The 21780-nt window shown below is 50.1% G+C and overlaps 1 protein-coding gene and 1 long non-coding RNA gene across 2 annotated transcripts in view; both read left to right on the top strand.

Annotated features, from left to right (window-relative positions):
* Positions 1-21378, top strand: part of Slc15a4 (solute carrier family 15 member 4) — a 23417-nt gene extending 2039 nt beyond the window's left edge. The window contains 9 exon segments of the mRNA XM_015505616.2: positions 51-296; positions 299-372; positions 5907-6199; positions 10084-10252; positions 10687-10764; positions 11114-11282; positions 16655-16810; positions 18188-18346; positions 20525-21378. Coding sequence (XP_015361102.1) covers positions 51-296; positions 299-372; positions 5907-6199; positions 10084-10252; positions 10687-10764; positions 11114-11282; positions 16655-16810; positions 18188-18346; positions 20525-20673 — 1493 coding nt within the window. The 3' untranslated portion in view covers positions 20674-21378.
* LOC125611337 lies at positions 379-5834 on the top strand. Its single transcript, XR_007341502.1, has 2 exons — positions 379-1829; positions 1861-5834. It is a non-coding gene; the product is annotated as an uncharacterized LOC125611337 (long non-coding RNA).
* Positions 21379-21780: the final 402 nt, after the last annotated feature.

Raw genomic sequence — 21780 nt, forward strand, 5'->3', positions numbered from 1 at the left:
GGCTCAGGGCCAGCCATGGCGTCTGCTGGCTCCTTCACTGGCCTCACCTGACCTGGGCTCGCCCTTCGGCGGCTGGCTGGCCGACGCGCGGCTCGGCCGGGCGCGCGCCATCCTGCTCAGCCTGGCGCTCTACCTGCTGGGCATGCTGGCCTTCCCGCTGCTGGCCGCGCCTGCCGCGCGCGCCGCGCTCTGCGGGACCCCGCGCCCGACGCGGGTGCTCAACTGCTCGGCGCTGCCGGCCAATGGCAGCGACGCCTGCCCGGACGCCGCCACCCGCCGCTGCGCGCCCGCCACCTTCGCGGGCTGGTACTCGTGGGCCTGGGTGTGGCCACCGTCAAGGGCCAACATCACGCCCCTTTTGGCGCGGACCAGGTGTAGCGCGCCGCGTCCCTGCACCTGCGTTCCGGTGCTGGCGGAGCCCGCGAGTCGGTGGCCGTGCACTCCCCGCCTGGCCGTGCACCTGGCGCGGACGGGACGGGACCCAGAGGCCAGGCGGGGGAGTCCTCTGCCTTGGAGAAGAGAGCCCGAAAGCAGAGAGCCGTGGCCCACCCCACTGCCTCACCTACCCAGCATCTACCCCTGCCCCTGCCCCGTGCGGAAGGGACTGTAGGAACAGGGGAGCTTCTTCTAGTCTAAGGAGGATCAAGGAGAAAGCAGTATAGACAGGTGTGGTGGGTGCTTGGAAGGCTGGTTGGGATCCATGCATAAAGTGATGGCCAGAGTAGTCTAAAAGAGAAGGGACTTCTCTCTGTGGTGCCACCCTTTGAGACTTGAAGGATAGAAATGGTCGCCGCTGTTGAAGGTTTCCCTACAGTGAGGTCAACAAGTGCAAAGGCCCTGGAACCAGAAAGCAAGGGAAAGTCCCCGTCGTCATTGCTGGGCTTCATTTACAAATAAATGGGCTGGGTGAACATCCTTGTTTTTTTAAAGGATTTGGGGTGGGGTTGGTAGGAAAGGCCAGGGGACGAGTTTTTGAGTTCACATCCAGCAGCTGCTGTGAATCATCACTGCCCAGAGTTGAGGTTAGAGTCAGTCATGCAGAGCTTCGGGTGAGAAAGGAAGTGCTAGCAAATGGCCTGGGTGCCAAATCAGGCCTACTTCCTTGTTTTTAAGGGCTTGTTTGCTAAGAATGGTTCTTACATCTTTAAGTGGTTGGAAAGAGTATTTTGTGGCAGGTGAAGTTCAACTTTGATTCTTCATTAATAAAGTTTTATTAGAACACAGACCTCCCCATTCCTGCTCTCATTCCCTGCAGTGGCAGAATTGAGTAGTAGTTATGGAGATGATGTCTTCCAGCACCTACTTGCTCTGTCTCAGAAACAGATTGCAGGTGTCTGCTGCATAGTGGGCAGTGGTGTCAGGAGGGTTCCAGGTCCAAGTCAGCTGCAGCTGGCCAGTGGGAATGCCTGAACTAGAGTGGAAGCAGAGGACAAGGGGTTAGAAGTTTGGGGTGGGTAGGGAGTGCTGATGAGTGCCCCCAGCAGTTGGGAAGGCGACTCTAGGGTCTGTTCTCAGTGGCTCTGTTTGTCCCTTGCTGACATTCATGAGTGCTTACTGTGCCCAGGTCATATTCTGAGTACTCACTTAGTCCACGTGACTCCCTGCTGGTAAAGTGCCCAGTTCATAAATGAGGAAGCTGAGGCCAGAGAGGTTGAATCATTTGCCTAAAGTTTCCCAGCTAATACCTAGCTGAGCCCTGGTTCAGGAGCTTGCCCTTGAATCTGAGCTTTGACTGCATCTGTGCTGAGGTTTTCCATACAGAAAGGAGACACTTCCCAGGGGAATGAGATGGTAGCTGCCTGACATACTGAATTTTGAAGTTAGTCTTTGTACAGTGACATGCTTTAAGCTGCATGGGAGTCTTAAATTCATCTTACAGATGGGGAAGTGGAGGCACAAGATTTTCCTGTGCAAGGTAGGGAGTGGTCAAGTCAGGCTTTCATCCTGGCGTCCAGCACTGATTTCCTAACCTTTAATTTGGCCATGGCACCCAAGCTGCTTCTAGGTCTGGGTTCATGGCATTGGCCCTGGTACCATCATCTCCTAGCCCCAGGCAAAGGTGTAGGACGGAGCCAGGAGCACCTTTGCCCTTCTCTTCACACCTGGCAAGTGCAGCATGACTGGTTATCGATGCCTCTTCCTGTGTGTGCTGCCCACGTCTTACCCAAGCCCCACAGCTTGTGGTGTGCACACTGTAGTCCTGCCCCTCTCACTGCTCAGCGAGTGCACAGGGCCATAGGTTTTGAACATAGTCTGAATTAGAAGGTTGTGCTCTCCATTTACTCGGCAGATCAGTGATTGATGTTTCTTAAAGGAGCTCCTGAGTGGTCTGGAAGAACCAGCACTATTTTGACTCATAGTTACGTGTGGAGCTGTCTCATCCAAAGCCACCTGGCCCACCTCTTCCCATGTAGCACTCTGGTGAGAAAGGGACCATCCTGGATAGAAGGACTGACACAGGGGACGGGGTTGCCAGGTCAAAGTGATGGGCTTCTGAGGGTCTCCTGAAGCTGTGCTTTCTGGGCACATGAGATGTTAGACTGCCGACCACACATCAAGTGGTTTATGCATTGATGTTACAGATCTGGGTGTGCTGATGGCATTGTGATTGTGTAGAAGAATGTCCTTGTTTTGGGAGATGGGTGATGGAATCTTGTGGGTGAACTCATGGTGCTATAACTTATTTCTAAATAGTTCAGGCAGAAATATTCTGTTTTCTTTAGAATAAAGAGTTAACTATCTGATGTGTATAGAGGAGTCCATTTTATGATTTTTCCAAACTTTTCTGTAAGTTGAAAAGTTAGGTGGATGTCTGTCAACTAATGAAAGGATGAGCTCAATGCAGCATAGCCATAAAGAGGAATATTATTGGGTCATAAAAAAGAAGTGAAGTGCTGGTTAATCTCAACATGACACTAATTATCCGGAGGAAGCCAGAGGAATATTATTGGGCCATAAAAAAGAAGTGCAGTGCTGGTTAATCTCAACATGACACTAATTATCTGGAGGAAGCCAGACACTGGATTCCATGTACATCCATTCATGTGGAAATCCAGTGCAGGAAGTATTGGGCCAGTGGTTTCCTGTGGCCAGGAAGGGGCCTGGGAGTGGTGCTAAAGGAGGGGCTGGCAGTGTGAAGGAAGTGTGACCAACTGGGTAGTTGTGGTGGTTTGTACTGCCCACCTGGACCAGACTCTTAAGGGGTAAATTTTATGTAAAATGGAACCTCCACAGAAGATGTTGAGTCCAGGGGCTTTGTTCCCTGCCAGTCCGGGCTGGTCCTGGTGGGATTCTGGAGGCCCTCTCATGTGGAGGGAACCTGCTTGCATTTTAAGGTATTTTTTTCTCTCCTGACTGTTGGTTTCCACATACGCCCCTGGGAAACCTTCTGATTGGAGAGGTGAATGGGGTCAGGCTGTGTGGCTTTGAGACAGGCTGGTGGTTTTGAAAGTGTGTAAGCTGGGAGTCCAAGGGGGTGAACTATTTTGATGTACATCCTGCCAGCCCTACATTTCCCTGTTTTTTACCTCTTTTCAAAGTCGGGGTCATTCTTGATGGGGGAATCCAGTAGTTGAGTAGTTATCTGAAGGAGGAAGATCTTATTGTGCAGATAGATGAAGACAGCAAATAATGCTTTTTTTTTTTTTTTTTGGTAGAGAAAATTGCCCTCCTCTGCATTTGAAGGGATTTTTCCAAGTCAGCCAGCTATTTAACCTGATGCTCAGTTCCATCTTTTGAGCTTCTCCAAATTGATTTTGGTGGTGTCCTTTGACCAATCCTTTGAAAAGCCTCACCCTGGCAGGGTAGGTGGCAACTGCACACTTGTTGACACAGCATGGCTGGTAGGAAGTAGGGGCTGTGGCCTGTCAGCGGATGCAGGAGGCTGGTGATGTGCCCAGGGCGTCTGCCAGCCTCCCAGCCTCCCGTCATTGCCAGAATGGCTGGTATGTGGTGACTTGGGCCCCAAGAACAGGCTTTGGTTATGAGTTAATTTGGGCAGATAGCCCTTAGAATTTGAAATGAACTGACCACAAGTTTATCCAGAAAACAGGGATGGGTAGAATATCAAGGCTAGGATTCTGCTAGGCTAACTGATGTTGGTTTGTTCTTGCTTCATGTGGAGACGGGCTGTACCTTCCTATGGGTCGTGTGCAGAGCCACCATGGGCAGTGGGAGAGCCCCGTGCATTTTGGATCAGTTGTCTGTGTTAGATTTGGTGTGTGGACTAGCCTCTTCCCTTTTGTTGCTTACTTTTTCTTTTTCTTTTGGTACCGGGGATTGAATTCAGAGGTGCTCAACCACTGAGCCACACCCCCAGCACTGTTTTTTATTTATTTAGAGGCAGGATCTCACTGAGTTGCTTAGCACCTCACCATTGCTGAGGTTGGCTTTGAACTCACCGTCCTCCCGCCTCAGCCTCCGAAGCCACTGGGGTCACGGGCGAGCACTGCCACCACACCCGGCTGGGTTCTTTTTTTTTTTTTTAAACACTTATGTTTTTTTCTGTCACATTTTTCAGCTCACATTTTTCTTCGTGTCTGTCTCCAATATAACATCATGCTCACTGTTCAGTAAGATTTAAAGGCACGGAAAAGCAATGTGCCCCTGTGGAAGAAATTCTCAGTCCACACTATTCAGTGGCAATGCTTGAATTTGGTTCAGAGCCTCTGTTCTGTTTTGATGTGCACAGGAGAAAGTTTAAACTCTTGAGAATGAATGTGGCTTATTTAAAATGCAGATTATTAATTCGAGATGATATAACCATATAGTTAATTGAACCTGTTACTTGCCAATGCAGTAGGTATGCTTAACCATTTCAACTTAAAAATAATGGATTTTGGCCAATACTCGGTTTTAATGATGTCTTTTACACCTCTAATTTTAAAAATAAAGTAGTGGGGCTGGGACCGGGGTTGGAGCTCAGTGGTGGAGCGCTTGCCTAGCATGCGTGAGGCACTGGGTTTGATTCTCAGCACCACATATGAATAAATAAAATAAAGGTCCATTGATAACTAAAAATATTTTAAAAATAAAAACAAAGTAGTCCTTAAAATATTGCATCAAGTCCTGGGGAGTGGCCTTGCCTGTAATCCAGCCACTCGAGACATGGAGGCAGGAGAGTCACCGAGGCAGGAGAATGCGGGGGTGTTTGAATTTATCTGCAGTGTGTTTGGGGGTGAGCGGTTTTTTTTTTTCTTTTTTTATCATTTATTTTTTTAGTTGTAAGTGGACACAACACCTTTATTTTATTTATTTATTTTTTAAATGTGGTGCTGAGGATAGAACCCAGTGCCTCACACATGCCAGGGAAGTGCTCTTCCTCTGAGCCCCAGCCCAGCCCAAGGGGGTGAGCCTTTGCCAGGTGCTTTGTGCCATTTAGCTGGGTGAGGCATGAGCTGCGCGGTACTTCTGAATCTTACCTGTGAGCAGAAGAACCTGCATTGCTGTGTAGCACAGGCTCATAGACCCCAGCCTCAGACCAGGTTACTTGGAGTCTGCAGTGTGGTCCTGTGCCTCTGTCATTAGGAGCATTCCAGGGGGTCCTGCAGCAGGTGACCCACAGACTGAGTGTACTGTAGAATTTGTTGGCATTTGGGGGAACCACCCTAGATAGCCCAGCGTTGGTAGTAGGTGAATGTCAGGAGACCCTTGAATGTATCTGCAAGCACCATTTTGATTGTGTTGCATTTCTTAAAGGTTGTTGATGGCAGTAATTTTAGTTTTTTCACATGGGCACACCTGTGGTCCTGGCTACTTGGGAAGCTGACTCCTGAGCCGGGAGTTCAAGGCCAGCCTGGGCAACACAGTGAGACCTTGACTCAGAAGAAGGAAAAGAAAGAAAAGATACATAAAGGAATAAGTTACTGTCACTTGTTTTCAAGTGTTTTTCCTTCCTGTTATTTTAGGTCAAAGATCGAGGTCCAGAGGCCACTAGGAGGTTTTTTAATTGGTTTTATTGGAGCATTAACTTGGGAGCGATCCTTTCACTAGGAGGCATTGCCTACATTCAGCAGAACATGAGCTTTTTCACGGGGTACCTGATCCCCACGGTCTGCGTTGCCATTGCATTCGTGGTCTTCCTCTGTGGCCAGAGTGTTTTCATCACCAAGCCCCCCGACGGCAGCGCCTTCACGGATATGTTCAAGATACTGACATACTCGTGCTGTTCCCAGAGGCGCGGTGAGCGCCTCCGCAGCAGGTAAGTGCTTGAGTCTCCTCTCGGGCTATGGGACTGTTCACTCGCTGTCACCAGAACAGCTGCTTACATGATGTAGTTGTGTGTGCTGGGCACGGGGCTGCGTGACTTGGGAGTCCTGTCTCTAGCCTTGCATCTGCTTGGCAGGGTGTTGAAGGACTGTTCCCTGCTGTCCCCTATCGGGTCTGGTCTCTAGTGTTCATCTGGGGGCGGGGGCGGGCATGCAAAGGGTGCGGGCGAGTGAGGAGCTCATGTTCAACTTATTCCACTGCCAGTGCAGCTGGAAGCCCCCAGCAGCCTAGTGTAGCCTGTAGGTGAGGATGGGCGGCCTGGGGCAGAGAGAGAACGAGTACATGCGCATGCCTGATGTTCCCTGTTGAAACATCTTGAAATACGTTAATGAACATTTAAGCCACTGTTTACTTGGCTGGTCTCTTTCTGTCAGAGGCAAGAGAAGCAGTCTGTCAGGTCAGTAGGTGTTCCAGTATCCAGGGGCCGCGGCAGCTGCTCCAGCAGAAGGACCAGTAGCAGGGTTTTGAGATGCATTTTAGGGAGCCAGACCATCTCAGCTTTGTGCTGAGTGTTCCAGGAACTGGGATCTTAAGTCAGGAAGTCCTGTGTCCTGGGAACCCCCCCATGTACCCTCATACTGTGACAAGTATATCAAATGCAGGCTGATAAAGAAAAGTCTGGAACTTAGCTTAAGAAGAGACCTCAGTCATCTTTGCATTGTTAACTTGTTGAGATGCCCATTAACCATTCATGTGGTAAGACCATCCCTTCAAGCTGTGTGTTTCTGTGACAGGACAGGACATTCAAGATGTAGGACACTTTGTCTCTAGAGGAGTCTCCAGGTCATTACAGTCAGCCCCCAGGGACTGCTTGATCAGCCTGGGATGCCTAGCAGTCTCTCAGTGGGCCTTGGGGCTGCGTACCTCACTGCTGGATGCCCCTGGTGCAGGCCGAATGTCCGCCTTGTGTGCCTGCCGTTTGTCTTCTCCTGTGCTTGGGGCCTCAGTGGCCATGTCTGACTGGTACTCCTGCCCCTGGTCGTTCTGAAGCTACACCAAAAAAGCCCCAGTACCAGCCTTTTTGATGCAGGCAGAATGTCTGAGGTTGCTTCTGGGCTCCTCATGTGGTGTGTGACAGGTGTGCTCTTCTCAGCGGGCCAGTTGGGGATGCTAGGAGTCACCACATTTTTCAGACACCTGATTCAAACCTTCTAGTAGTGGGTGCACTCTTTAAAACCAGAGCTGCCCTGCTCAGCAGCAGTCACTAGCATTTGGTGATGGTGGGGGGGCTGTTACCAGGAATTGAACCCAGGGGCACTTTCCACTGAGCGACTTCCCTGGTCCCTTTTTTGTATTTTATTTAAAGACAGTGTTTTGCTGAGTTGTTCAGGACCTCTGTAAGTTGCTGAGGCTGGCTTTGAATGTGTGGTCCGCCTACCTCGGCCTCCCCAGCCGCTGGGATCATAGGCGTGTGCCACAGTACCTGGCAGAGACACCAGCATTTTGTAGGCCTTACTCCCATTAGGCAGAAGTGAGGTCTTGTTTGCAGATGTTGATTCTGTGAGCTGATATCCAGGCCGCCCTCCTTGTCTCCTGGGCCTGAGTGGTCCCAGCTGGCACAGGAAAGAGAGTTAGGGCTGCTTTTGTGTTTGGAGTCTTCCTGGGCAAAAGTAATTACAGAGGGCTACTTGGAGAAAAGTTGATGATTTAAAGAATTGTCAACCTAGGCTGTTTGTGTGAACTGGCTGTGTAACATTGGAGGGTCAGTGACCTTGCTGGGCCTTCTCTTTTTGCATAGTGGAGATGGACTGAGAGGCCCAGTGCGACCTGAGTGTGATGCCGAGTCCCTAATGGGGCCAGTCAGTAGCAGCTACCAACTTGAGCCCAGGGAAGTAGGGTGCACGCAGTTTCCATGTGAGACTCTTAACTTTATCTAGGCCAGTCCCAGGTTCTCTTGTTTCAAAGATTATGTAATGCTTACTTTAAATGAGAACTGAGGATCTGTTTAAAGGGTCTGAGTGCTTCCTTCAGATCCACTCCTCCTTGAGTGGAGAGCCCATGAGAACTGATGGCTCTCTACCACAGAGCATGCACTGTGCCCCTGGGCTTCCAGGGAGAAACCGTGGACTCTTGTCTGTGTTCTGATGTTACATGTGACTGTGACTTCATGGTAGGTCATTGAATAGTGTACCAACTATGTATGAGCTGGGGGTTTTGGTACATGTTGACTGTGCAATTTTTAAAATGTTTAAGTGATAAAAAGCAAAAGCAGTGCAGCCAGTTAGTAACCCATGTGGAAGCTTCTTCCTGCAAAGGGCATTCATTGTTCGGAATTTAAATGTTTTTGGAGAAACATGCTTAGCGTGATGTGACCCATCTCTGGTAGGATCTACTAGTGCCTAAAGACTTCAGAGTGTTCCAGTGTCCCCAGCACCCATCATAACAGCCCTGGGTGCACAGTAGGTACTCAGAAAATACTTATTGAATTTATTTTGATAAATTTGGTTAAAATATTAATTTGTAGTTTTTAGCTTTTATTTTTCCCTATTCTGAATGTCTAGATGAAACATCAACTTTATAAGTTAAAAATAATTTAAATAGGGGCAACTTAGTAAAATGGGACATGAGTTTGTAAACTAGAAAGTGGATGATTGCCATTTCTCTCTGAGTCCCAGAATTGGAAGGTGCTCTTAAGATGACTGTCTTCTGGTATCTTTGGCATTAGCGAGAGTGTGCAGTCCCCCTCTCCGCCTACTCCCCCAGCTTTGGGGCATGGGAAGGAGTCTGGAGCTGCCTGGTGGGATCTGCTCATGTTATGAAGGACAAATCAGAGCCAGAGGGAGAAGCAAAGGTGCTGGTGTGAGGCCCGGACGCTCAGCCATGTGCTGGACTGTGGTGTCTGTGTGTGAGGGAGACATGGAGGTCGGAGCAGAGGGGCAGTGGTATGCTACCGTGGCCAAGGCTGCTTGGATTTGCATCGAGCCCCCAAGCCTTGTAGCTTTGTGACTCTGGCACATTTCTTGCCCTCTCTGTGCCCCAGCTTCCTCTGTGAAATAAGTCAGTAGATCCTGTAGTACTTCCCAGGCTCATGGTCAGGGTGAGTGGCCAAGTGCTCAAGGCTCCGAGAACAGAAGCCCTCCCTGTTTCCCGTCTCCTTGCCCTCCTCTGGCATTGCCCTCCCCTCCCTCCCCTTTATCTGGGAGAGGATGCCGTTGTGGCTGTATTGAACATGAGACCGGCTGTCAAGTAGCCTGGGCATGGGGGTGCGGCTCAGTGGGAGAGCACATGCCCAGCATGTGAGAAGCCCAAGGTTGGACCCCTGCACAGCAAGAGAAAAGTAAACACAGGGAGCTAGGGATGTGGTTCAAGTGGTAGCACGCTCGCTTGGCATTCACGAGGCACTGGGTTCGATTATCAGCACCACATAAAAATAAAATAAAGATTTTGTGTCCACCTAAAACTAAAAAATAAATATTAAAAAAAAAAAACAGTCTAGCACAGTTGCTTGTTTGTTTTAAACACCACTCAATGATGAGCAGATACTGCTGGCTCTTGGCACAGTAGCCGTGAGCAGGGTGACCAGTGCTGGATTAGATGGGCCCTCTGACTACAGTCCAGCTGCGTCTCTGGCCTGCTCAGTCATAGCAGATATAGCTGTAGGCAGGCTAGCATAAGGCCTTTGTCAGCTGCCCCAGCACATTGTGCCACATTTAGAAACGATTCGGGTAGCTGTATTGTGGTGTGCACAGTTAGTAATAGGACAGTTACAGCAGAATCCATGTGCTGAGCTGGTTTCCTACCCCAAATTTAAATTGTTACCAAATACTTGATTGCTGGGGTGGAAGAAAACTAACTCCTTCATTTTGTTTCCCAAAGTGAAGGCCTTGGAGTCTTTCAGCAACCTTCTAAACAAAGTCTGTTTGATTCATGTAAGATGTCTCGCGGAGGGCCGTTCACAGAGGACAGAGTGGAGGATGTGAAAGCCCTCGTCAAGATTGTGCCTGTGTTCGTGGCTCTGATCCCTTACTGGACAGTGTATTTCCAGGTGGGTGTACATGCCGACTGGACGGCCCCTTGCCCAGGCACGCTGCCCTCACATGTTCTGTCTAGTACTGAGGGGATTTTTTTCCCATGAATCTCTGAAGAGCTTTTGTTTTTAGTTATAGACTCATTTGGCTGCTGTAAATATTTTGAAACCCTTTTTAGAAAAGAAGCTGAGAAGGAGTGTGCTTCTGGTTTTCTGGGCCCTCCGTTAACTTAGTTTCAAATTGGATAACTGGCAGTTCTTTTCCAAAATCATCTCGAGGACTCCTATGGTGACAAATAGTGACAAATAGTTGACATTTCTGCTCTTCACTTGAACCACCATCTGTTCTGAGAGTTGCCACGAGGCCTCCCTCTTGGTTTGGGGAGGAGATGGCCACGGTCCTCGGACACCCTGTCTGGTTCACTTGTAACAGTGCTGCTTTCTGTGCCCAGATGCAGACCACGTACGTTTTACAGAGTCTTCATCTGAAGATTCCAGAGATCTCAAGCATCACAACCACTCCTCACACGGTAAGACCACTGGGCTGACAGAGGTCAACATTTCAACGTCTTATGCATTGCCATTCATCGCTAGACTAGCAGCGTTCTTCTGGGATTCAACCTTCACATCGTAGGGCACATGTTTCCATTGGTCAGGCCATTTGTCATAGTGAATTGACAATGGCAATCACACATCAATTAGTATCTTTAATTGGCCCCGTCAAGCATAGAGCAAGAGATCCATTTAGAAATAAGTGTTCCCAGTTCAGGGTCTTGGAACTGAGAGCGGTTTCCCTGGGTGGGGATGGACTGTCCTCTGTGCTGTCATGTGGGGGATGCTCGGGCTGTGGGCCTGACACCCCCTGTGTTCTGAATGCAGTTCCCAGCGGCCTGGCTCACCATGTTCGATGCCGTGCTCATCCTGGTGCTCATCCCGCTCAAGGATAAGCTGGTGGACCCCATCCTGAAGAGGCACGGCCTGCTGCCGTCCTCCCTGAAGAGGATCGCCGTGGGCATGTTCTTCGTGATGTGCTCCGCCTTCGCTGCAGGTAAGCCCCTCTGTCCCCTGCGGCTGCTCTGCTGAGCACGCAGGTGTGTGCTCTGCAGTGGGTCGCCCAGGAGTGTGTGTGCTGGGAAAGTCAGCCACCAAGCGTTTCCTAGGATGGTTCTCCATTTTTTAGTTTTTCACTATGAGAATTCCAGTCTTCTTCTAGGATGCATTGTTCCTTTCCTTCTAGAACTGAAACCAAACGTGTGCTCTAAGGAGCCGTCCTCTGCCCCTGGTTTGGTCTGGAGCAGCGGCTGCTGCGTGCTGCTGAACTGAAGTGCTCTGTGGTTCTCCAGCAGGAGAGTCTCCCTGCAGGGGTCAGCCTCAGAAGGCCCCAGAATCCTTCCAATTTTTATAGAAAATTTTTGTGCATCTTCCTAGGGAGGAAGACTTGATCGATTATTATAGGCTCAGGTCACGCTTCTGCTCCCAGATGTCAGGAATTCATGTCTACGTGTGCAGGTGCCAGGGAGGGAGTGCTCTTTTGAAGGGCTCGTGTGCATTTTCTAGTTCTCATTCTAACATGTTGTTTCTCTTTTGCTCATAAAGCTGGCCTATTGCTGACTCCTAAAATGTGCTTTGAAGTTCCTTCTTGATTAGTCTTTGAAGGTCATTGAACCATAAAATAACTTACATGATAGGGAAGCTGGTGTTACTAAGCCAGCAGTGCACAGCTGCAGCCATGTTCTGCAGGTGTCAGGAAGTTAGTCCTGAGGCTTAGGAGACCCATATTCAAGAAGCCAGGACATTTTAGAAGAGTTGCCTTATCTTTTGAGTGAACAGATAATTAAAGTGTGCTCTGAGTGAGGTTTTTTCTCTATAGATTAGTTTCTCTTTAGAACTGTGATGTAAGCAAGCAAGAGCAAATACGGAGTAAATTGCAGCATCACTAACGGGCTATCTGGAGGAGGAGGAGGAGGAGGACAAGCCTTTGTCCATTGGCTGTCTGTAGGGGCCCAGTTCTGGCCTCAGCTCCTTTCTCCCTGGCTGGGGTGTGTCCCCTGGGTGTGGACCTGGCCTGGTAGAGCCGCCTGTGCAGGCTGGTCTCTTACCTACCGTCACATGGTGCCACCAGCCCTTGCTGTTCCCGGGACTCCCCTGGTGGGCTCTGGACTGGGAGAGCATCCTGAATCTGAGGCAGAATCTTCTGAATGCCTTCTCTGGCCGTAGCCTTTATTAGAAGAGATTTAACCACTAATCTGTAGCAAGGTTTTGAAGTTGTTATACAGCCAAGTCACAGTTTTTAAAAATAGATTAATCCATAGTCTTTGCCATCTAAGCATGGCCACTGCATCTGTTTTGTCCTAGAACACTTTGTGTGTATAACTGAAGTGTATAACTGAATTGCTTTTGCGGGGCAGAAAGGGACAAGGTATTCTCGAAGCTCATAGTGTCATTTTTATGTATTATATACTTAGCTTTTTTTTCATGTCAGCAATGACATGTTGAAATTATGCTTTTAGTGTATTTCATTTTTAATGTTATGTCATTTAAAAATGTGTCCCCTTCTACGATGGTTGGTCCGAGGTTATCCACACAGGTGGTGTGCTCACCCTACCCATGCATGTCCTTGGGATGAATCATGTGAAGGGGTGAGTGCTGTGTCTAAGATTCTGGTTTATAGCTCCCTTGCCAGTATTGATTGTTTTCTTGTGTTATTTTTCTCTTATCTGAAGGGTTAAAAAATGTTTTATTATTGTTTTAACATATGTTACCAGTCGGGTTCCAGCTTGCTGCTGAGTTTCCAGTGGCATTTCTGGTGGTGGCAAACCAAGAACCTCCATCCCAGGTTCACCAGGGGTTTTTGGAAGGAGTGAGTGCTGGATCATTCTCTGGTGGTGGTGGGGGATGCACGAGAATCTCTCCTTCCTGTCCCACTGGGGCTGCTGTCATTCTGTGCTGACTTTCTGTGGTCAGCACTTGGAGTGCTTCTGGAGCAGGCCATTTGCTGAGAGGGCTGAATCGTCCGCGTGTCCTTCAGTGCAGCCTGTCTGCTTCCATCCTGGCCGGGGTCTGTGTGGCTTTGTCGGGTGGAGTGTCTGGACCACGTGTCACTGAGCAGTTGGTAGGTCTCTTCCTGTGGCCTAGAATAGTTGACTGCCAGGAGAGCTCTCCTTCTGTGTTGTCCCTCAGGTATTTGCCTAAAGTATTCATCTGAGCCCGTTTCCTCTCTGAGAGGTCATTTATTTGGTAACTTTTTAGAAAATCTTTTCTGATTTTATGCAAATTTTCTTTGCTCATGATTCACTAATTTTTTAAAATAGTCTCTACTAAATCATGCATTTTCTTGAGTTTTAAGAAAATGTGTAAGAGATAGAAATAGTCTTTTAAGTAAATCTGTTGCTTCCTTCCTCATTTCCAGATTCATGTATTTACATACTCTCTTTGTTCATCTTGCCAGACTTGTATGCCTTTGTATTTCCTTACAAGTGTCTTGGATTATCAATTTAGCTGTTTCTATGTTTACCTTTGTTTAAGGCACTGACACCGTTTTATTAGGCTTTAGGTGTAAACCACAGAGGAGAGGCACTGGCAGGATTTCACAGAGTCAAACAGAGGTGCTCTGATTTGGATGTGGTTTCTCTGGGCTCTGTGTCTTCTAGTTGAAGAATTAAGTACTTTCCATTGGGTTTGTTTCTGGTATATTTTTTTCTCATTTATTGAGTTAAATTCCTTGTTCACTTTTATTTATTTTTTTCTGTTTATTAGTGCAAACATTTTAAGCTAAGAATTTGCCTGTTATTACTGCTTTAATCAGGTATTGTATGATTTGTTATTTTGGTCTCTTATTTTCTGTGAATGTTGAAATTTGGTTTTGATTTCCTTTTTCCCCCATTTTTTTTCATATTAATTATATATAACATTTGCTGAGAGGGCAATATTTGGTTCATATTAGTTATACATAACATTAAGGTTCATTCTGACATAATTACCAAATCTTGGAATAGGATTTGCTCTAATTCATCTTCAGGACCCCTGCCCCACTCGCCCTCATTTTTAGTGACTTGCGGGAATGCGTGATGGTGAGATTCCTTGTGGTGTGGACATACGTGTGTATAGGAAAGCGAGGTCAGATTCAGGCCACTGTTTTTTCCTATCTCATCCCTTTTCCTCCCCCTCAGTCCCCTTCTTCTGTCCACTTATCTTTTATTTTGATGGCATTTCCCCCGCCCCATTCCCCTCCCTCCCTTTTTTGGACTAGCTTCCATGTAGGTCTCAGAAAATGCTCAACCTTTGACTTTCTAGGTCTGGCTTATTTTACTTACCATGATGATCTCCAGTTCCGTGGTTTCCTTTTTGATCCAATAACAATTCCAGAGAATTTTTTCATTTACTGATACTGATATTTTTGCCTATACTTTGTAAATGATGGTTCATTTTATTGGGGAGTTTGGTGAGATCCTGGCTTTCTTAAGTCCTGTCTTGGGGTTTTGAGACTTTCTTTATGGCCCTGATGGACATTCTAAAAACTCTTTAGTCAGATGCTGAATAACGTGATTCATCTGTTGTCATATTCTGAGGCCTTCCTGCCACGTTGGGGACGGAACCCAGGGCCTCGACAACTGAGCTGCTTCCCCAGCCCAGTCACAGCTTTAACATCTGGAGTCCTAAATTGCAGGCCTTGGGGTTCCCCAGATGAGGTGCAGGCCAAGGGTAAGCCAGTGGGTCTGTGGCGACCAGGGGCACAGGTCCTGGCCAGCGCTCTAAGGTACAGCACAGGCTTAATGATGTCTGTGTGTTGCAGCGAGGCAGCCATCGACAGGGCCAAGGCCGCGATGACAGGGCCATGCTGTTTGATCCTGTGAGCTGTCTGCGTGGAGACCCCAGGCATCCTTTCTTGTCTGCAGATCTGCACCTGGCTGTGCATGTGGGTCTGGTTTGCAGCCCTCTTACCAAGAAAAGCCTTACTTTTTATTGTCTGCTTGTTCTGAGAGGATGGGTCAGGTGTGTTTCCAGCAGATTCTCAGTGTTTCTAGCAGCTCCAAGGTCCTTTGCTTGTCTTAGGAATATGGGATTCATGTTTTCTCTGTGGAGTGCACGCAGCATTTGTGGCAAGACGGCTATTGGCAAGGAGGACTGACCCAGCTCGGCTCTGCGGGTCATCTGAGACTCGAGGTGTCTCCTGACTGCAGCTCACTGCAACAGTGAGCCAGATGAGGGCTGCAGAGCAGCTCACTGCACCAGCTCCAGGGCCTCCATGTGCCCGCCTGTGGTTGGCAGCAGGTTCTTGCCCCGTCGTTTCCCCTACTCCTCTTCCCGATGCTTCCTGCCTGGGACAGTGTGGCTGGCCTCTTCTGCTGATGACCTTCAGGCCACGTGGCCTCGGGTGTGTTTCCTTGTCTGGGCTGCTGCAGGTTTCTGACTTGATGGGAGCACAGGGCTCTTGGATTTCAGAAGGCTGTTGGTGATCTTAGCGCTTGCACAGGGCTTCCTGATGGAGGAGGTGCTGGGCCTGGCCGGGAGGCCTCTCTGCCTGGATGTGGAGGATGTTCTGCTGGGACAGTGCAGTTGACAAGTGAACTGAGCACATTTTGGATCCCGGATTTTATTCATTATCTCCCTGGAAATTGTGTTTTGGTCCTTTCTCATGCTCACACTTTAAAAGGAGTGATTTTAGTGTATCCATTGCATTGCCTTCTTCCCAGTCTCTCGCCCTCCCTCATATCGTGTTTTTAAATAAATAGATCTCTATATCAACATTGGATAGCGGGGTCCGTTTTATTTGCAATTAGAAGTTCTTAAATTAAAAAAAAAAAAAAAGAAAGTGGGTGAGATTCTTACAGAAGGCCGTGACCACCAGTTGATGTTCCCCTCGCCTGGACGTGAGAAGAGTGGCCACCCTGCTCTTGTGTGCTGGCCTGGTGCTGGCCAGTCAGCCTGCCCCTGAGTTGGGCCCAGTCCTGGGCGGGCAGAAGTGGATTTTGTGTTTCAGTTGAGTTGGCCTCTGCAGGGAAAAGGGCGTCACTGTGAGCAGGTATAATAACGATGGTAATGTGTCAGGGTCACCTTAAGGCTGTCACTGGTGGGGAAGACACCTCAAGTCCTGTCCTTTCACCGACAGGACCGCTACGTATTCCCTCACTTCCTTTTTAAAACAGACACAAGAATGTGGACGAGCAGTCAGGTGTTTGAGGATGAGTGAGCAGAACCTGTTTGTGTAGGATGCTGTAGAAGCACCAGTGGATAGCGTTGGGAAGGGGGACTCGGGACCTGCCGGGGAGCTGAGAGCTACAGCTCCCTCAGCCGTGGGCACTGTGGCACCAAGTAGGCGCCATCCTCCCGGGGCTTTTCAGAACCATCTAGAGCTGTCTGGCAAACAGAGTTTTAGTTTGATCACAAATGATGCTGCACTAACCCATTTATAAATTCTAGGAATCCTGGAAAGCAAAAGGCTGGACCTTGTTAAAGAGAAAACCATCAACCAGACCATCGGCAAAGTGGTGTACCATGCCGCGGACTTGCCCATTTGGTGGCAGGTTCCACAGTATGTGCTGATCGGCATCAGCGAGATATTTGCAAGCATAGCAGGTACGGACGGCCTCATGTGTGTCCGCAGTACTTGGTGTTTCTGCTAATTAAGGAGCCCCTGTGTCATCTGCAGGGAGCTGTGGGTTAGAACATGGCTGCTGAGTGTGTGCTGAAGCTGCAGCAGGGGTGCGTGGACACTCACTGCCTCCCCTCTAGGTGCCACAGAGGGGAGAGGGAAAATCGCTTCTGCTGGGTCTGGTGCTTGCAGAGTGCCCCTGACCCTGAGGACACAAGCCACACTTGCTGCTCCATGTGGTTGGCGCAGATCTGCGTAAAGTGGCAGGTCTGGCTCACAGGCCTCTGTGTCCCTGTCAGGGATGTTCTGTATTCTGGCCACTGGGTAGAAATGGGAATCGGTGACTCCCAGAGTCTGGAGCACTGGCTAGGGTCGGGGGACAGCGGAGGTCTTTACTTCTGAGGGGCTCATGAAGCACTGGCAGATGGCTCTGTGAGGGGTGTGTCATTGCAGAGTGGCCTTCTGTTTAGGATGCATGCCCGCCTCTGAGTCCTGCTGCTGTAAGCATCTGAGTTTACAGCTGGGCCTGCTGAAGTCGTTTAAAACTTATGGAAATGGAATCCTGGCCGGGTACAGTGGCATACGCCATTAATCCCAGTGACTCAGGAGCCTGAGGCAAGACGATGACAAGTCCCAAGCCCAGCCTGGGTACCTTAGCGAGGTCCTGTAAGGTCTGTCAGTGAGCTGGGCCTGTAGCTCCGTGGTGGAGCACTTGACTAACATGTGCGAGGCCCTGGGTTCCGTCCAATACCTCAGGAACAAAGACATGGGATCCTGAAGGAGAGTCCCCTTTCCCTTGGGCTGAGGCTGGGGCTCAGTGGTGCAGCACCTGCCTGCACATGTGAGGCCCTGGGTTCGACCCTCAGCACCACATAAAAATAAAATAAAGGTGTTGTGTCCACCTACAACTAAAAAAATATTTTTTAATAAAAAGCCCTTGATGGGCTGGGGTTGTGGCTCAGCAGTAGAATGTTCCCCTAGCACGTGGGAGGCCCTGGGTTCAATCCTCAGCACCACATATAAATAAATAGATAAAGGTGTTGTGTCCAACGACAACTAAAAAATAAATATTAAAAATAAATAAATAAAAGCCCTTGGACATGGGGGAGTTGTTTCTCTGACAAGTTCTGGGAGTAGGCACCTTCCGGGAGCAGGCCTCCCCCATTGTGCCTGAGGTGGGGCTGGTTTTGTGCTTCCTGGTGCTTCAGGAGCTGTAATGTGGGCCGAGTAGCCACTGCTGCAGGAGGGAAGTGGTTGCCTGCCGGGCTCCCATCTGAGCAGAGCTGCCTTCCTGCACCAGGAGGGGCAGGGCGCCCCCAGGTGTCGGGTGCCCCTGACCGGAGGCCCTCCCCTCCCCCCAGGTCTGGAGTTCGCCTACTCGGCCGCCCCCAGGTCCATGCAGAGTGCCATCATGGGCCTTTTCTTCTTCTTCTCTGGCGTTGGGTCTTTCGTGGGCTCAGGGCTGTTGGCCCTGGTATCCCTCAAAGCCATCGGATGGATGAGCAGCCACACCGACTTCGGTAAGAGCCAGCCCCCGTGGTGTGGGGAGTCCCTGCAGCTTGGCTGCCTGTGGGTGAGCCGGGTGGTCTGCACATGGGCGGGTGGGCAACGTTTCTCAGGACACAGGGGCCCACTTACCCTCAGGAGCCTTTCCTCACTCCAGGTCTGCGGCCACTCAGCTACACCCTGCTGAGCTGATGCTTCTGGGAGGGTCCTTGACTGAGGGTCCCTGTTGTCTGTAACTGCTTCCGGCGGAAGTGAAATCCGTGTACAAGTTCTCGTTATTTAACTTGGTCTTATGTACTTCTTTCCTTTTCTTGACAAATACTTTTGTTTTCTGATACTAAAAAGACAAGGGTAGATAAGTTGCTTTTTGTTTCTTAATAAACATTATTCGTGATCAATCATAATAGGATTTTGCAATTAATGCCAGGAGGTGGCATCTTGGGTTTTGAACAGAATCACTCAAAAGTCAGAGTTTGGCTTTCCCCAGATTCATAATAGATGTGGGGGTGAGGACTCCCTGTTCTCCTGTGTTTTCAACGTGCTGTCTGCACCCAGCCTCCTGCCTGAGCGCTTGCTCTGTTTCAGTGGTGCTAGCCACTGTGGTTTGTTCGTCCCCTGGAAATCGATGGCAGTTCAGGGACTTTTCTCTGTTAGTTGCAGAGCCCCAGAGCCCTCCAGAGGTGGAGCTGAAACTCCTTCCTGTGAGGTCCTCTCAGAGTGTCAGAAATCTAGAGTTAGCAGTTCACACTCAGGAAACTCTGGTTTCCTCAAACTGTGGATCAGCACTTAGTAAACACGTGTGCTGTCCCGCTGTCCCTGCGTATCATGTTAACTTGATCACTGCACTGTTAGACCTGGAGTCCTCGTGAACTGTTCAGAGAGCAGAGGGAGGAATCTTGCTTTTCAGTCAGTAGATCAGTCTGTGCTTGTGAGCCTGTCGGAGAGCAAAGCAACTCACTCTGCAGGCAGCCGCGTCCTCACGGCCTCAGTGGCCGTGCACGCCTGTTTCCCTGTCTCTTTGGGAATTGCTGCACACCCTGCAGGCTTGTGGGGACAGGCAGTGCTGCCCTGGTGGCACAGACTGAGAGGCTCGAGTGCCCCTTGCCATGCAGCTGTGCCAAGCCAACGTCCTGCCACTTTTCTGTGCGTGCATTAGCCAGGGGTCTGCAAGCTCTTCTTCAAGGGGTGACTGCGGGTCCACAGAATCGGGGGTTCTGGACCTGCGTGGTCCTCTCTTCTGCATGGTCCTCTCTTCTTAGTACTTGTTGGGAGTTCAGCACTGTTTTAAAAGCCACATGGCCTGGGACAAAGCCAGTAGTCAGCATACCAATGGGCGCTAACACTAGCGTCAGGGATGCGGATTTACCAGCGGAGTATCAGCTTGCAGGCGCTAAAACCTGAAAATGTTGAAGTTCTGGAAACAAACTTGGTGTCCCTGTGGTGTTTGGAATTTCGTTGCCGTGTCTGCCCGGCTTACCAAGGGTGCACATTAGGGGTTTCCCAGGGACCTGGCAATGGTCTAGAGCACGGGGCCTGAGCAGCCAGCTCCTGGCTCTCTGTGTTGAGAAGCACACAGGTGGCGGCCCATGCACTCTTCAGTAGAACGCCAGCTCCGTGCTGGGCTTGGGCAGAACGTAGAGGCTCCTAAGTTGGTTCATGGCGACAGAAGAGCCTTTGGAAGATGGCTGGAGCGAACGCGCCACGCTGTCACACGTGTGCTTCTGGGGGCGAAGCAGAGGAAGCCAATGTTTTATACTTCAGTCAAATTTTGATTTAGAGGAAAAGAAAATTAATAAGGGCCCCCTTACCTCCTGCTGGCTCTCAAAGGCTGGCTATGGCTAATGGCTTTGCCTCGCCCTTGCCTCTTCACCTGCTCAGCCTGGGGTGGCGCCAAGCCTGGGGTGGCAGTCCCTGGTACCAGGGAGCTGCAGCCAGCTCTGGATCACCTCTAGGTCGCCGCTGCGTCCCTCAGCCAGGCGTCCCCCCACCTGTGTCATCAGGGTCGGAGGTGGGTGGGACAGGAGGAGCACGAGGGTACAGAGCCCTGGGTGGTGGTGACCACTGTGGGGACTTCCCCAGGGGCTTGAATGCAGAGGGGTGGGCTTTCTGTGTTTGGGCCACGTATTCTGCTAATTCCTGGTGCCTGTGGGGACCAGGTGTGGAAGTCTCACGCCCTCCCTCCCTCCCTCCAGGCAACATCAACGGCTGCCACCTGAACTACTACTTCTTCCTGCTGGCTGCTGTCCAGGGGGCCACCCTCCTGCTCTTCCTCATCGTCTCTGTGAAGTATGACCGGCAGCGATCCAGAGCAGATGGGACCCCTGCCAGCGCCCGGGCCTGATCTGAGAGCCGCTGTGGCCCTGTCCCCGAGGGCTCTTGGTCCCCCAGAAGATGCAGACTGAGACCCCGGGGCCTGGGGCGGCTGCGGTGGTGCTGGAGCCCATTTTCTTACACGTCTACCCCTCCTACAACCCTGTGAGCGCCCTTTTGAAAAACTAATAGCGTTTACTTCTGAGGAGGGGGTGGGGTCTTTGAGAGCCAGGCCAAGTGTGGGGTGGGGGGTGGGGTTCATGGAATCCTGTTCGTGGTTCCTCCCTGAGCCACCGTCCTGCCATCGCCAGGTCCTTGGCAAGTCGTAGTGCATATTTCATCTGCTTCAAGAAACACTTATTTCTTAAACTTTTGACGTGACTTGTTTTTAAGCAGGAACATGTGTCAGTAATTATTTATGGCCACGTGTCCTATCTCGAGCTGCAGAACAACTTGTGGGGTGTTTTGGATCCTGCCTAGACAGTCCTAATCTCTAGTTTTATTTTGAGTCTGCGTGAGACTGAAGGCTGGTTGTGGGTGGCTGGGGGAGAGCGCTCTTGTGAACAGAATTAGTGTAACAAATAATTAAACATTCTCCATGAACTTGAGCTGCGGGGCTGGTGGCCGACTCCTGTGTTGCTGACCTAGCTGGGGTTCTGAGTTTGTCCACTAAGCTATTCACTGTGTGTCGCTGTGTTTTTGGTATAATTTTATTATAAAAGCATCTCAAACGTGAGACCCAGTCGAGTTCTCTGAGTGGTTTGTCCACGTCGGCCCTGGTCTAGCCTTGACATAGAGATTCTGTGAGGATTCTCGATTCCTACGAGGCAGGGTCAGGTACGGAGCCCTGGTGTGGTGCCGCCCGGCACAGCCTTTCCATTTCCAGCGGGGGTCTCCAGCCCGTGTGCTGCAGCTCTGCCGTGAAGCCCCTGGCAGCAAACCTGAAGGCAATGGTGAGGCGCTCGCTGTTGGACAGAGTGGACAAGAGCCACAGAAGGAGCCCGGGGGACCTGACCTGGGACTGGCCTGCAGGTGAGCGGCCATGGTTCTCATGGGGCTGGAGGTGCGAGCCTGCTGGGGAAGGAGGGAAAGAAAGGGAAGTGTTTCAGGGAGAGTCTGCTCTGCAGAGGAGTGGTGG

This window comes from Marmota marmota, unplaced genomic scaffold, assembly GCF_001458135.2.
Source record: "Marmota marmota marmota unplaced genomic scaffold, marMar, whole genome shotgun sequence".
In the NCBI taxonomy this organism is placed as follows: domain Eukaryota; kingdom Metazoa; phylum Chordata; class Mammalia; order Rodentia; family Sciuridae; genus Marmota; species Marmota marmota.